This window comes from Mirounga leonina, unplaced genomic scaffold (genome assembly GCF_011800145.1).
Source record: "Mirounga leonina isolate KUSES-001 unplaced genomic scaffold, KU_Mleo_1.0 Mir_101664, whole genome shotgun sequence".
NCBI lineage: Eukaryota > Metazoa > Chordata > Mammalia > Carnivora > Phocidae > Mirounga > Mirounga leonina.
This window is the reverse complement of record NW_023270175.1, coordinates 24531280-24548595: the sequence shown is the minus strand read 5'-3', so window position 1 is coordinate 24548595 and position 17316 is coordinate 24531280. Positions and strand designations below refer to the sequence as shown.

The window sequence follows — 17316 nt, the reverse complement described above, 5'->3', positions numbered from 1 at the left end:
TTATGAGGCAGGGTTGAGAAATGGGATCCAGGGCTGTGGGAGTTAAAAAAAAACAAAACAAATAACAACAACAAAAAACAACTTCTGTTTTTTTCTTCTGCCTTTTTATTACTGGGTGGGTCATTTTCCATATATTTAACCAAAATTAACATAGCATGAAACATAGCATATATTTTTAGTGTAGTAAGTGGATCTGATTTGTGTCAACTTATTCATGTGAAGTCAACAAGTAGGTACAGCGGCAGGCAGGGTAGGGGTCGAGATTCAGTGGAATACTAGGACTGATTCATTCTGTTTGCTCATTCATTCATCCCCCACCTTGTTTCAGAAAGTATTTAAGGCAGCTAGCTTGGTGAATTATATAATGAAAATCATAATAGTTGACTAAACTGGAATTAAATTTCTCAATTCACATTTATATGGCACTTTACAGCTTTTAAAATTATCTTTACATAGTTTTGTTTGAGTAAAACGAAAGGCCTCTAGTAACTTATCAAATATATTTTAAATAAAAAATCCTTTAAAATTAATTTCTTATAACACTTGATTTTATATGATATTTTATAAAAATAATTCGAAGTTATATTTATTTTTGCTGGTAGATAAAAGTACCTTTTCTTTTTAATGGTCCACAGATACTTGGTCTAATAATGTTGGTGGGGTTTTGACTTCTTCTAAAATAAAATTATGACAATCATTACAAGAAAAAATTTGAACAAATTCAGCTATGACTATTTCATTATAATAGATCTAAGGACATACACTAAAAAAGGACTGTGTAGTATCACATTGTTTTATTGCTCTCCTCTAAATCTGGGTTAAAAACAGGAATGCTTCAGTATAGCAAACTGTCTTGTAATTTGTAAGGATTCAGGATTCTCTGAAATTGTGGGGGGGAGAAAAGCTAGAAAGACCTACAGTTCTAGTTGTGACTTGCCTTGAATCAGGGTGAAAATCATGGGTAAATGACCAGGTACAGTTGTTTACAGTTTACGAATTAGCTCTGATCCTTATCATCAAGCTTGGAGAGGAAGCATATGTTCAACAGGGCTAAGGAATTACTGATTCTTCGTGTGTTCGCATGTTCTCACATGTTCTTAGTCACTCAATTCTTTTCAATATACAAAATAATAAATCAAAACAATGGCATTTTAATTTAGCTAAAAACACACGACTTCTTTGGTTGTCATAGAACCTGGAGCTATTATTTCTTGTAAGTTTCTAAAATTCTCATTTTATAAGCAATTTGGTATATTTTCATACAACATGAACTTACATTGTAAATTGTCGCGTAGGACTGGGAAAAGGGCTTGGAGGCATAGTGGTGCAACTCACACAAGTTTGTAACGATGGAGGAAAACATTGCTAAAACCAAATTAGAACAGAGGTTTTAAAACCACCACTCTTCTCAGAAAGCAGATCAGTGGTTTTCTAGGGTGGGCGGGGGGGGGGGTAGGGGTAGAGGATAGCAAGTGCAAAAGATCACGAGGACATTGTTTAGAGTATGGGAACTGTTCTATATCTTGATTATGGTTATGGTTACAGGATTGTACACAATTACGAAAATTAATCAAATCATATACTTAAAAGTTGGTGACTTTTGTTTTGTTAATAACAGTTCAAGAGATGAAAAGGAAGGGGAAAATGTCATTTAGAATCAGATGTCCTGTGGCAAAACATATCCCCCCAACATGTGGGTGGTGAAACATTAATATTTTATAAAAATTTCAAGGGACACAGATTCTTAGGCTCTCCTCTCTTACCTTCCCAATCCCCCTGGTGGGAGGAGCTGCTGGGGACACTGGAATTAAATTGATGCGCTTTGAAGACGGTTTCTCTAAATCATTGTCACTCTGTGTAAGCAGAAAGCAGGGTAGCATTGTAGCACCAGTTGCTTCCCCAGCACATACTTAGGGAGATAGCTGCTACACAGGCAAGGGAATCCTTACTGAATCAGTGGTTGTACCATGGTGAGGAGCTCATATCATCCTAAAGCAAGCAGGGAACCCAAGATTCACTGCACTCTTTCCTTTTGGGAAAGAGAGCTCATGGCAAGTTGAGGGGCTTCCCTAGCATCCCCAAAAGGCCTAGAATGTGAGCACTTGATATCGAGCAATACTTACTAGTATATACACAAATCCTAAATTAAAATTTTTCTCTTGGCGTCTGACCTGTGCTTTGTTGTTGAAAACTACAATGCTATGTCCAGGAAACAATAAAAAAGGATTTGGTTAGAACTAAGATACAAATGGGACAGCAAAAATAACTACAGTTATTAAAAAATGTTTGTAGATTTTATGTGGACAAAATCAGTACTGCATAATTCAGGACTTTAAAATGTGCTCTTTTCTTTTCTAAGACACAGTACAGTCATGTTACATGTTCCCTTCCTCTTCCTAACACATTCACAGATTCACTCACTCGTGCCAACCCCTGAAGTAATTAGAACTGGGTCGGTTAAGTGAATCCAACAGCATCTATAAATTGTATTAGCACTAAACATGAAAAGGGGCAGGCTTCAGAGGTTATCTACTCAATCTTCAGGACCTACTCCTAAATCAGGAACAGATGTCCATCTAAGGCACTCAGGGCCAAAGGAAAATAAGATGTCACTGTTTCTGTTGATGACCCATTTCCTAATCTAGTGACTCCCAAATCTGGACACTGACATCTAGCCAGAATCTCTTCTACCCAATTTTCAGCTCAATTCTCTATCATTATCTGAAATGTCCATGGAAAAGAACCCTAAACATTGCTCAACTTCTACAACTAAGTAATCATAATGTGTACAGAGACATTAAAAAATGTTAGCAGGGGATGTAACTAAATTCCAAATATGTTCAAATTAAAGGTTGCATGTTAAAATGTTAGTGGGAGTATATGTGTTACAGGCATAGAAATGTAGTATTTATCCAGGAAACCCATTGTCTGTGGGTTGAAACTCTAATACCTAGTTAATAAATTAGGTAGGAAGGAGTGAAATCATTTATTGTTTTGTCATCTAAGCAATTTGACCAGCAGAACTGAACTTTTCTTAGACTCACTAGGACAGAGAGGAAGCTGGTCCACAACAACAATGAACCCCACTTTCAAATGATATCAGTTATTTTTATGAGTAAGTCATCAACTGTTTCTTAGGAGCAATCAAAAATTATTTATGCAGCATATAGATTTCAATTTCAAGTGAGAGCTTAGATTTCTAGAAATTACAGCAAAACTAGGTAGTGCCAATACTGAAAATCACTAAAAATTGCAAATTTTCTATAAAATTGAAGTGTTAATACCATACCAGGTTCAAACTTTCTTCCCAAGACCGACTTATCCGTATTGCGGTTTGTACCTCCCTGCAAAAGGAGAGATATCAGTACTGGAGTTTGCCTAACTAAAAGAAAAGGTGTAACTGAATATAGAGATGATCAGACTAGTAATTCAAATTACACTACTCACCATTCATGCATTGCTTCTCTAGTTACTAAATTCATGCCTTCTTCCTGAAAGGCAGAACGTGAGAATAAATGAATACCAGATCTTATGGTTTGACAAAATTATTTCATTTGGTTGTACCTTTATTATTATTCACTGGGCTACAGAAGAGCTAGAGTATAAAATCTCTAAACAAGTGTCTAGTTCTCTACTTTTAATTGTTGCACCTACTACACCAAAGATCTATTACTAATGCATTACAGTACATCAAATACGCAGAAACTTTTTAGATGAAAAACTTTGTAGTTTTCTTCATTCAAAAGAGCAAACATCAAACATTCATTATTATACTATTTTTCCTACCATTAATACTATGATATTAATAAATATTACTCACAGTGCAAAGCAAACTAAATGTTTATCAGTATCGGTTTGTTTAATTAAATGAGGGTGCAAACATGATTTATTTATTTTTTTAAAAGATTTTATTTATTTATTTGAGAGAGAGAGCGTATATGAGAAGGGGATAGGGGCAGAGGGAGAGGGACAAGCGGACTCCCCGCCGAGCAGGGAGCCTGATGCGGGACTGGATCCCAGGACCCTGAGGATCATGACTTGAGCTGAAGGCAGACGCTTAACCGACTGAGCCACCCAGGCACCCCTATGTGCAAACATGATTTAAATCTAGTAATTGACATTGAAAAACATGTATTACATATTAAGTAAGAAAAAAACCCTCAGAGGCTATTTATGTAAAATTATAAACAAGAGATGTTCTAAAGGATGTTCACCAAAAAGTTCACAGTACTTATCAATGAGTAGTGAGATTTAGGGTAATTTGTTCTTTCTTTCTTTGTACTTTACCATATTGTTTGACCTTTATTTTTTTAATAAATGCAAGTATCATTTTTCACATAAATAGTTATTTAAAAAATAACCCACATATGGAAAGATATCCTGTGTTCATGAATTGGAATATGTAGTATTTTTAAGATGGCAATACTACCCAAAGTGATCAACAGATGCAATGCAATGCTTATCAAAATCCCAGTGGCATTTTTTGCAGAAATAGAACAACCCATCCTGAAATTCACATGGAAGAAAAAATAAAATTCACATGGGATCTCAAGGAGCCCTGAATAACCAAAACAATCTTGAAAAAGAAGCATAAATTTGGAGGACTCACACTTCCTGCTTTCAAAACTTACTATAAAGCAACAGTAATCAAAATAGTGCAGTACTGGCAGAAGGACAGACATATAGATCAATGGAATAGAACAGAGAGCCCAGAAATGAACACCCGCACATACGGTCAATTGATTTTCCATAAGGGTGCCAAACCATTCACTGGGGAAAGGATGGTCTTTTCAACAAGTGGTGCTGGAAAAACTGAACATCCCCATGCAAAAGAATGAAGTTGAATCCTTTCCTTACACCATGTATAAAAATTAACTTGAAATGGATGAAAGACCTAAATGTAAGACCTAAAACTATAAAACTCTTACAAGAAAACATAGGGCAAAGACCTCATGAATTGGATTTGGTAATGATTTCTTGGATATAATACAAAAGCACGGGTAACATAAGAAAAAAACAGATAAACTAGACTTCATAAAGTTTAAAATTTTTGTGTATCAAAAGACACTATCAAGAGAGTGAAAAGACAATTACAAAATTGGAGAAGATAGGGGCTCCTGGGTGGCTCAGTCAGTTAAAAGCGTCTGACTCTTGATTTTGGCTCACATCACAATCTCAGGGTTGTGGGATCAAGCTCCACGTCTGGCTCGGCACTCAGTGTGGAGTCGCTTGAAGATTCTCTCCCTGTGCCCCTCCTCACCATTCTGGTGCTCTCTCTCTCTAAAATAAATTAATTGGGCGCCTGGGTGGCTCATTGGTTGAGCATCTGCCTTTGGCTCAGGTCATGATCCTGGAGTCCTGGGATCAAGCCCCGTGTTGGGCTCCTTACTCTGCCACTCCCCCTGCTTATGCTCTCTTGCTCTCTCTCAAATAAATAAAATCTTCAAAAAAAAAAAAATTAATTAATTTAAAAAATCTTTTGAAAAAAGAACTGGAGAAGATATTTGCAAATCTTATATTTTATATATCCAGAATATATAAAGAACTTCTATAATACAACAAAAAGATAAACAACCTAATTAAAATAAGGGCAAAGGACTTGAATGGACATTTTTCCAAGGAAGACATATAAACGGTTAATAAGCACGTGAAAAGATGTTTAACATTTGTCATTAGGGAAATGCAATTCAAAACCACAATGAGCTAACACTTCACACTTATTAGGATAGCTATTATTTTTTATTTATTTTATTTTATTTTATTTTAAAGACTTTATTTATTTGAGAGAGAGAGAGCACAAGCAGGGTGAAGGGCAGAGGGAGAGGGAGAAGGAGACTCTCTGCTGAGCAGGGAGCCCAGTGCAGGACTCCATCCCAAAACTCCGGGATCATGACCTGAGCCAAAGGCAGACGCTTAACCAACTAAGACACCCAGGTACCCCTAGGATAGCTATTATTTTAAAATGCAGAAAAAAACAAGTGTTGGCGAGAATGTGGAGAAATTGGAACTCTTACACATTGTTGGTGGGAATGTAAAATGGTGCAGACTCTGTGGAAGACAATTCAATGGTTTCTCAAAAAGTTCAACATTGAATTACCATATGATCCACCAATCCTGTTCCTATGTATATACCCAAAAGTATTAAAAAAGGGACTCAAACAGGTACTTGTACACCAATGTTCATTAGTAGCACTATTCACAATAGCCAAACGGTGGAAACAACCCAAGTGTTCATCACCAGATGAGTAGATTAAAAAATGTGATATAAACATACAATGGAGTTATCATTTAGCCATGAAAAGGAAGGAAGTTCTGACACATGCTACAACATGGATGAATACTGCAAACATTATGTTAAGTGAAATATCAAACACAAAAGAACAAATATTGTATGATGCCACTTTTATGAGGTACCTAGAATACAAATCTTCATAGAGACAAAAAGTAGAACAGAGGTTACAGGAGATTGAGGTTAAAAAGGAAGTTACTGCTGAATGGGTATGGAGTTTCTGTTTGGCATGATGAAAAATTTCTGGAAATGAAAAGTGATGATGGTTGCTCAACATTGTGAATGTGCTTAATAACACTGAATTGTACTCTTAAAAATGGTTGAAATGGCTTTAAGAAATTGCACAGTCTAAATTCATCCTGGTATTTTAAAAAACGTATTTCACACATAATAAAGTACCTAGGACAGTGCCGGGCAAATATGGTGCTAAATATTATGGGGAACCCATGAAATAAGCAGATGAGCTTTCCCTAAAATGGCCTAGAATCACATTTGAGAGACAAGTTTTATACACATTAAGTTGGTGCTCTCCAAAGTAAGCATGATCATAGCCCAGGAAGTATACAAGGTGATCCACTGGGAAGCAAAAAGAAAAACACAGAAATTCAATTTATATATTTTAAAATCTAAGATAGTAAGAAAGGAAGGTTTGCTAATAGTAGACATCTTGAACAGGTGCCCTCACTCAGCCCAGAGGGTCCAAAGATCTTGCAAAACACCAGCATGTTTTTGGCCTTTAGCTAATTATAACTAATTGCAAGTTAGGTGGCCATTTGGATATATTATCTAGTTTTAATTAAACCAAGTTCCACAAAATAGACAAGTATCTTAACAAGATTTCTATAAAGAAATGTTGGACAGAAGATTTGTAATACAAGTCTCAGTGAATGACAGGGAAATGACAAAGGTGAAGCTCCTACCTAGCAAAGTACACATCATCTGCCACCCTCTTGTGAAAACACAATGCTGAGCTAATCTCTATCAAGGCACTGGCTAAAATAATCTTAAATCATGAAGACTACTGGAAATATGAACTCATATTCACTCTCAATAATGACCTATAGTTAATAAAATACAATTTAAAATGTTCTAAAAACATCATTTCATCTTTAGCTCATCATTTTTATATTTGTATTTTGCATATATTCAGTGATTCATCTTATATACTAGCTTGGTAGTATATGTCCATCCTGTATTGGAAGGATACATTATTTACATATATTGGAAGGATGTGCTAAAACATTTTGTATTGATGCAGTGTATGATCAAGAGTTTAAATATTATTGTCAATATAAACAATACACGTTATGGGTAGTCTGGAATAGAAAAGTGGGTTGAGTTGTGTGAATTAAAATGTGATCTAGGGGTGCCTGGGTAGCTCAGTCGGTTAAGCATCTGCCTTCGGCTCAGGTCATGATCCCAGGGTCATGATCCCAGGGTCCTGGGATCGAGTCCCGTAACGGGCTCCTTGCTCAGCGGGGAGCCTACTTCTCCCTCTGCCTGCCACGCTCCCCCTGCTTGTGCTCTCTCTTTCTCTGACAAATAAATAAAATCTTAAAAAAATAAATAAAATGTGACCTAGGCCTTGAAAGTAGTTTAAAATCTGGACAAACACAGGGTGAAGGGGAAGGTATTCCAAGCAGAAGGAACCATGTGAACAAAAGCTTAGAGGGAAAGACACAGCAGGTTTCAGGGTAGTGAGACTAGCTTGACTGAAACAGAGTTTGTACAATGAAGTAATGAGAGATAAAACTAGAGAGGTAAAATAGGGCCAGATTTCCAGGATCTTAAATAACTGAAGGGTTTGAGCTTAAAGAGTTTGGGCAGAATAGCATAGTTGTTAGGACCACAGGCTTTGGAGCCAAATAGAACTGGGTTGAATCTCAGCTCTGTAACTTATTACCTGTGCAACCCTAGGCAAGTGACTGAACTTGAGCCTCAGTCTCCTCATCCACATGAAGATGATGATAAGAATTGAGGATAATGAGGCGGGTGTACGGCTCTTTTCCACAGTGCCTGGAAACCTATGTAAGTAAGCACTCACTACAACCTAGCTATTCTTATTCTTACTCCTCTTCAATAGGTAATGGGAAGCCATTATACCTTTTTGCACAGGGGAGGAAAAGGTGAAAATGATGTCTTCGAGAAGTTATCTTGGTGTTGGTTGTGGAAGTTGGATTGTACTGGCAGAGATAGGAAATCTCTTAGAATGTTATTACGGTAATCTGGACCCAAGGGACAGAAGGAAGTGGGAACAGAGAGGATGTTGTCAAGGAAGAATTAATAGGATTAGATGCCTACTTAGATACAGGAGAAAATAAGGAAGAACTGAAGGTGAACCTAGAGCTTTGAGTTATTTTGATGTCATTATGGAAAATGAGGGAAATTGGGAAAGGAAGTTTAAGAAGTTAGTCTTTTAAAACAATGGAATAACAGTAAATCTTTTCAATACAATGTAAGGTTAGTATAGTCCTTCCATTTAATATTTTATGTAGGTGTTTTCCTGCAGTGAGAAGTTCAAAGTATTTTGTAATTTACTCAACCAACAAGAGCAATTTTTCCCAAAGCAGGACAGGATTTTGCCTGTTGTTCCTCCCACTGAAAGTCAGAGCATCAGCCAACATCAGCCATTTTGAGGGTTGTTAGTAAAAGCAGGTTGACTCTTTAATTGTTTATATCTTGCCTATTTCCAAAATGGCTATGAGGTGCTTATAATGAAATACAGTTGTTAAAATAAGGTCAAGAGCCATGCAACTGTCAAGGGCAAAGAGTACTATATGCTAGAAACCCAGGTTAAGGGGAGTTGCTGCACTTGAGTGCTAAACTTAGCTTTCAGGTTTTTAGGATCCAAGGTAAAAATGGAAATAGTAAGTTAGTCACTTGTGCTCTCTGAAGTTGAGTATGCCTGAAAGATTTTAGTTGCCCAGTGCTGGCACAATGCTTAACAAATGCTTGCTGAAAGAATGAAATGATTGGTACACTAAGATCAAATTAAACATCTCTTCATAAAAAAGACTGGGTACTTCATAGGTTTCAAGGAAGACCAGAAAACTGAAAAACATATCACCGAGATCTAATGCCACCGCTTTCCTAGACTGTGGAAACCAACCTGTGGTATCTAGATGGCTCCTATCAGAATCACGCCCTGCACTTCAGCTGGCACCATCTGTTTCAAAAGCTTCATTTCATAAAGTTCCCTTACATTTGTGTCTAAACCCAGTTTAATTTATCCAAACCAGGTTAAGATAAAACAAAGACTGTAATATGTGTTGCTAAAGTTTACATTTGTGAAGATATAAAAGGACGAGATGTTAGAAATGCAGAGGTGACAGGCAAGTAGATAATCTGACTGATTTTACTTAAGGCACTGCTGGAAAAAGTCACATTCTTACTGGGTCTCAGTGATTTTATATCCTATTGAACAAGGCAGGAAATAAAGGTAAGGTTATAGAACCATATACTGTGAACAAACTGTTATGGGTGGAACTGTGTCCCCCTAAAATCTAGTATGTTGAAGTCCTAACCCCCAGCGCCTCAGAATATGACTTTACTTGGAGATAGGGTATTTGCAGAGGTAATCAAATTAGGATAAGGTGATGAGGGTGGGCCCTAATCCAATATGTCCTTATAAAAAAGGAGAAATTTGGAGACAGACATATGTGTAGGGAAAACACCAGCGGAACACGAAGATGGCTATTTACAAGCCAAGGACAGAGGCCTGGAACAGACAGACGCTTCTCTCACAGCCCTCAGAAGAAACCAATCCTGCCAACACCTTGATTTCAGACTTCCAGCCTCCAGAGCTGAAAGAAACTAAATCTCTGTTGTTTGAGTCCCCCTGTTTGTGGTACTTTGTTGTGGCAGCCCTAGCAAACTAATACACAAACTATTTCAGCAGAGTGGTTAATTATGTTTAGGGTTTTGGGATAGGGAACTAAAAGCTGAGCGCTTCCAAACCTCTTGAAACATAAACTTGATGTTATAGGAAAGGAAAATTACATAAAAAGAGTAGTTCCTGAACACTTAGGATGTGTTTAGAAAATTAACTTCCATGGTCATCACCTCACAATATATACATAAATCATCCTGTGGTGCACCTTACACTTAGACAATGTTATATGTCAATTACATATCAGTAAAGCTGGGGGGGGAAAACAGAACATTAACTTCCAGCTTCATTTTCTCAAGCTCCCTAATGCCTAGAAAACAGCTAGTAGCCCCAGTTGAGAAAAAATTATGCACTAACTGCCTGCTAGGAAAGGGCTAACTTAAATCATACATTGACTTAAATGTTGACCCAGAACCTAATATTGACTTGGGCTGTGTGCTTATTTAAAAGTAAAAGAAAATGTAATCAAATCAGTTTATAGGAAACGCAGGGAACAAAAGAACATATTAAACACCACATGGAAACAGAATCAGAATGTGGGGCAGTCTACAGGACAAATGGCCTGGTTTCTTCAATAAATAAGTGGCATGGAACAAAAACCAGGAGGGGAAGGGAATGTTTTAAATAAAAGAGACCTGAGGGGCGCCTGGGTGGCTCAGTCGGTTAAGGGACTGCCTTTAGCTCAGGTCATGATCTCAGGGTCCTGGGATCCAGCCCCACATCGGGCTCCCCACTCAGTGGGGAGTTGGCTTCTCCCTCTGACCCTCCCCTGCCTCGTGCTCTCTCTCTCTCTAATAAATAAATAAAATCTTTAAAAAAGAGAGAGATCTGAAAGATCATGGTTGGAACATGTTTGAATCAGTAAAACAGACATTTTTGAGAACAGTGAGTATTTTAACATGGACTGGTTATTAGATGACATTAAAGAATAACTTAATTTTGCTAGATGTAATGATGGCATTGTGATTATGTAAGAAAAAAGTCCTTCTCAGAGACTCATACTGAGTGTTTGTGGGTAAAAAGAGATCAGGGATTTACTTTCAGGCATCCTCCCCAAAAGGTTAGTAAGTTCAACAGCTAAAAAGAAATCACGGTCAAAGAATGCATATAAAGAGGGGTGCCTGGGTGGCTCAGTCTGTTAAGCATCTGACTCTTGATTTCAGCTCAGGTCATGATCTCAGGGTCATGAAATTGAGCCCTATGTTGGGCTCTGCCCTGGTCATGGAGCCTGCCTTGGACTCTTTCTCTCCCTCTTCCTCTGCCCCTCACCCCCTCCCCGGTTCACGCGCTCTCTCTTTCTTTCTCTCTCTCTCTCAAAAAAAAAGAATGCATATAAAGAAATATGCAATTTAAGATATCTATCAGACCATTAAGCTGCTGAAAATAAGTCTTGATTTTCCATTCAATCAGTACCCAGATTGAAAGCTAATATTTCTATTTTCCCATTTAATTCACTTTCTACTTGTGTTTCATTTTAAATGTTTATAACATATATTCTGTCACTATGGAAGTAGACTGCTGTACAATTTACTGACCAGTTAAATTTTTCTTGATTTCAAGCTTCATAGTCAAATAGCAACATGTAATCAATTTTCAAAAATTTACCTTGATTTCAAGCTTCATAATCAAATAGCAACATATAATCAATTTTAAAGTATTGATCTCATTTAGGGGAAGCAACAAAACAAATTGCACAGATAAACCAGAGGTCATCTTACCTACTAATTTTAGGTTCTTTCCTTAAGAACTTCTAAAAGAGCTCCATACTTGCAAAGACAGTTAAAGAATGTTTTATCCACTAAAAAGTAAAAGAATCTTTTTACCATACTTGTTTGCTACTGGATGACAGGCTGGACTTCAGGGAAGCCATGGTGTGAGAGGGAGAGAGGGAAAGGAAGCAGGAGTTGGAGTCCTAAACACCAGACTCCTGAGATACTATGGCTTCTGCGCCACTGACACAGGGAAAAGGTAGCTGGAAAGGAATCCAGTAATTTGGGGCTAGTTCTGGCTCTGACATTCACTAACTCTGAACACTGGGTAAATTACTAAATTTCTCCTGTCATGAGTTTCTGATCTTATGTTGTGAGATAAAATGAGAGCACAGATGTAAAGTACCTATTTTAGCGCTAAGTAAATAATAAGTGCTTCATAACAGTTAAGCCGCCCTTGAACAAAAATCTGCTTGTAGTTGGGTCAGAAAAATCCTACCACCTGTGGCGGAGTGGTGATTTGATCTTTTGAGTTCTGTGGCTAATCTTTGGATAATTAAAAGGTTTAACTGTGTATTAGGCGTTTGCTATTAAACACACACACACACACATGCACACGCATGCATGCACACATACACGCCTGCACAGAACATAAGCCAGTGAGGTACAATGTGTCCCTGAACTCAGATCACTAAGAAATGAACACAAAATGATAGCATAAAGGCCATTTCATCTGTCAAAAAAATTTCTTCACCTGACGGTTTAAAAACACCATGATAACTATGGTCATTATGAACCTAAAAATTAATTTTCTTTTTTCTTTGCGATCTCTGAAAGAGGTCAGATTCAAGGCAGAAGAGTATATTATCTTTCTGGAAACTATCAGTTTATTAAAATAGGTAATAACTCAAAGAAATATAGGACTCCTTAGTTGTTTTTTTTTAGAGGAACCATTACTAGAATTAAAAACAGAATCACATGTGACCTAATTTGGAATTACTGAACCACAGGTATTTTTTTAAAGAAAAATAAAGTTTTCTTTTTATTGAACAGCTATCAGTTTTGAAAGTCTTCTTACCTGTTTGATTTGATGAAGGCGACCATAGGAAGCACGGATGGGGATAGGAGAGGGTGGCAAAAACTGAAATTTAAAATATAAAAGTCAATACCTAAGCTAACATAACATTGAATATTAATCATACTTCAATAAAAAAATAAACAGAAGTCAAGCTGGCTTTAATGTTTCTGATTAATTATTTCTAAACATTAATTAAGTCAATGTTGAATTACCTAAAATGTCTGAGTGCCTAATGCATGTTAGCAACAGTATTAGTTAAGCTTAAAATTAAAGAAATAATAAAAGATCCAACTGACTCTTGACTGAAAATTATACTAATCAAAAGTACATATATATAACAGAACAGAACAAAATAACTGAGTTAACATAAAAGATACCGGGCAGAACATCAACAGAACATTTTGTTTATCTCTACTTTCCCTTTCCCAAGTCACTGGATCTTGAAATCACCTCACTTTTTCTTGCCAGTTTTATCTTGCAAAAAACAAATAACCCCATCACGTATCTTAGAACCCAGCTGAAGAAACCACACTTTCATAACATGAAATGACTTAAGGCAGTCACTTCCAAGTAGCTCAGCACATTTTCTCTTGCTTGTTCAGATACTTGTCATTTAGACTACTTTCTCCTGTTCTGTCTTATCTCAAAGCTTATGAGGACTCACACAAGAGGGGAATGAAAGAATGGAGGGATTTAAAGCTAAGTGTGAAAATGAGGCTTGAAAAGTACCTTTAGAATTCATTTATCCATTCTACCTGTATCCTGGTTAGTTCTTGAAATGCCAGATAATGAATCTACCATATCTTACTTTTACATTATATCTTAAGAGCACACTGAGTTGTGCATTCAGAAATATTTAATGAGGTAAACCACTGTACTAGACCCTGAGGATCCAAAGAGAAATAAAGCATTTTCCTGTCCTTGAGAAATTCAAAGTGTAGGTAGGAAAAATTAGGCCATAGGTCAGTGTGCCAGAACAAGTTATGATTCATGGGAAGTCAAAGCACAGAGACTATATTTCTGCCTGGGGTTCCTGGGGAAGGCTTCATAGAGGAGGGTAGGAATTCAATAGACAGGAAAGAGGAAGCAGGGTATTTCAGGAAGTGAGAAGAGATGCTCAGGCAGAGGCATGTTTGGGGAACAGAGAGATTCAGGGTGGCTGAAATTTGGTACATGATAGGGCATGAAAGGAAGCAAATCTGGGGAAATTTGGCTGAAACCAGATTATGGATTTTGGACTTTAGTCTTTTGAGCCCAATAGGAAACCTAAAGCATAGATCCTTCTGAGTTCTTAAAACTCAAAGTATTTTAGGGGCACCTGGGTGGCTCAGTCATTAAGCATCTGCCTTCGGCTCGGGTCATGATCCCAGGGTCCTGGGACCGAGCCCCATATTGGGCTCCCTGCTTCGGCAGGAAGTCTGCTTCTCCCTCTCCCACTCCCCCTGCTTGTGTTCCCTCTCTCGCTGTCTCTCTCTGTCAAATAAATAAAATCTTCTAAAAAAAACTCAAAGCATTTTAAACAAGATCATATCTGTTTTAGAAAGGCAACCCTAGCAGCATATACAGAACAAAATGAGGATGGAGGGAAGAGGGACTAGAAGCAGGATCAAAGGCCAGGTAAAAGATAATGAGAGTCTGAATGAAAAAGGGTGGGATGAAGAGAAGGAGGCAGACTGGAGAAATGATGAGAAAGTGAAAAGAGGGGTGCCTGGCTGGCTCAGTTAGTAGAGCACATGATTCTTAATCTCAGGGTTGTGAGTTTGAGCCCCATGTTGGGAGTAGAGATTACTTAAAAATAAAATCCTTAGGGGTGCCTGGGTGGCTCAGTCAGTTGAGCGTTCAACTCTTGATTTCGGCTCAGGTCATGATCTCAGGTCGTGGGATTGAGCCCTGAGTGGGGCTCTGAGCTGAGCATGGAGCCTGCTTAAGATTCTCTCTCACCCTCTCCCTCTGGCCCTCCCGCCCTGCACTCAACACGTGCTCTCTCTCTAAAACAATGAAAAATTAAAAAATAAATAAAATCTTAAAAAAAAAGAAAGAGTGAAAAGAGCTCAAGATTGGTCTGAAGTTCCTGGCTGAAACCCATGGGTGGGTGGTAGCCAGGAAAGGCAGTAAGAGGAATGAGTTGGTGTGTGGGGAGAAGGTGAGTGTTCAAAAAAGTGTGTTGGATATATAAGTATTTTTATGAAGTAGCTAGTCTGAATTTTTATTAGATTTTAAAATGTATCATGTGACTCTTTAAGGGGCATTTTCTCTCACCAGTTATATTTTGTTTAAGAAAGTGTTAAAACCACATGAGAGACTATGGACTCTGAGAAACAAACTGAGGGTTCTAGAGGGGAGGGGGTGGGGGGATGGGTTAGCCCGGTGATGGGTATTAAAGAGGGCACGTATTGAATGGAACACTGGGTGTTATACGCAAACAATGAATCATGGATCACTACATCAAAAACTAATGATGTGGGCGCCTGAGTGGCTCAGCTGGTTGGGCTACTGCTTTCGGCTCAGGTCATGATCCTGGAGTCCCTGGATCCAGTCCCGCATCGGGCTCCCTGCTCAGCGGAGAGTCTGCTTCTCCCTCTTACCCTCCCCCCTCTCATGTGCTCTCTCTCTCATTCTCTCTGTCTCAAATAAATAAATAAAATCTTTAAAAAAAAAACTGATGATGTAATGTATGGTGATTAACATAATAAAATAAAATTTAAAATAGAAAGAAAGAAAGAAAGAAAGAAAGAAAGAAAGAAAGAAAGAAAGAAAGAAAGGTGTTAAAACCAGTTTGTTTTTTCTAATCATTTGCTAGAGGGTGGAGGCAACAGCCAAGGTATAGAAGTAACAACAGAAAATTCATATGAGGGGGGCGCCTGGGTGGCTCAGTTGTCAAGTGTCTGCCTTCGGCTCAGGTCACGGTCCCAGGGTCCTGGGATCGAGCCCCGCATCCAGCTCCCTGCTCGGCAGGAAGCCTGCTTCTCCCTGCTTTTCCCTCTCCCGCTCCCCCTGCTTGTGTTCCCTCTCTCTCTGTGTCTCTCTTTGTCAAATAAATAAATAAAGTCCTTAAAAAAAAAGAAAGAAAATTCATATGAGGATCACTGAAAATTCTCTACATCTAAATTACACTGGACAAGGAGCCATAATTACTTCATCATAACAAGTCACTCAGAAAAATAGGGCTCTTTAAGTATTTCAATATTTACTGGGCCCTTATTATGTTTAAGGAACTGTTTTTCTTACAGAGGGGAAGGAGAGATTAAAGGAAAAATAAGCCATAGTTATTACCCACAGACACCTTACAGTCCAGACACGAGAGCTAATTATTATATAAGAGACAAGGAAATGAGTGTCAAATGGAGGCAAAGTAGGGTGGGGATAAAAAGCAAAGATTAAGTGAATGGGCACAGGGAGTGGGAGATGGGAGACAGGTAAGGCACAAGGTAGCGGTGTGAGTTGGGCCTCGTAGGGCGAAGAGTTTGACAGCATAAGCAAGAGAAAAGGAAAAGTGCTAGGCATGTTTTAGGAAACATGTTTTAGGAAAGGTTGTTAGTCCTGTGTGAGTGCAATGCGAGATGTCTCTGGAGGGATAGAAGATTCTGAGGCCGGGGCGCCTGGGTGGCTCAGTCGGTTGAGCATCTGCCTTCAGCTCAGGTCATGATCCCAGGGTTCTGGGATCGAGCCCCGCACTGGGCTCCCTGCTCAGTGGGAAGCCTGTTTCTCCCTCTCCCACTCCCCCTTCTTGTGTTCCCTCTCTCACGGTGTCTCTGTCAAATAAATAAATAAAATCTTTAAAAAAAAAAAAAAGAAGAAGAAGATTCTGAGGCCAAGAGGGTGAAGATGCTGGAAAGCCTTGAATGCCACACTAAAAAAAAAAATTGAACTGTGGCAAAATTATCTACTTTGGTATACACAGATGAGCAGATTATACCTAACAGCACTGTCTATTTAACTTTGGATGAGACACACTCACATATTCATCGGCCCTGCGCCTGGTTCAGGCTCTATCCAGGATGGGTATGAAGAAGGAGTATTAGACAGCTAATGACTGTTGACTGGCCAGAAATTCAGACTAGCCTGTACTAATCATGTTCCAGGGTTGATAGTTCAAGAAAATTCCTAATTTGGGGTGCCTGGGTGGTTCAGTTGGTTAAGCATCCAACTCTTGACTTTGGCTCAGGTCACGATCTCAGGGTTGTGAGATTGGGCCTCATGTCAGACTCTGTGCTGAGTGGGGAGCTGGCTTAGGATCTCTCTCCCTCTGCCTCTGCCTCTGTGCTCACACTCTCTCTCTCTCTCTCAAAAAAAAAAAAATATATATATATAGTTTAAAAGAAAGAAAATTCCTAATTCAAATCAATAAGGC

General features: G+C 38.3%; 1 protein-coding gene across 1 annotated transcript in view; it reads right to left on the bottom strand.

Moving 5' to 3' along the window:
- Window positions 1-17316, bottom strand: part of LOC118013227 (protein FAM122A-like) — a 60173-nt gene that overhangs the window by 26295 nt on the left and 16562 nt on the right. The window contains exons 4-9 of the mRNA XM_035008930.1: window positions 12966-13028; window positions 3448-3491; window positions 3290-3344; window positions 1764-1853; window positions 1277-1365; window positions 613-674 (exon numbers count right to left, since the gene is read on the bottom strand). Coding sequence (XP_034864821.1) covers window positions 613-674; window positions 1277-1365; window positions 1764-1853; window positions 3290-3344; window positions 3448-3491; window positions 12966-13028 — 403 coding nt within the window. The remainder of the gene's footprint in view (window positions 1-612; window positions 675-1276; window positions 1366-1763; window positions 1854-3289; window positions 3345-3447; window positions 3492-12965; window positions 13029-17316) is intronic.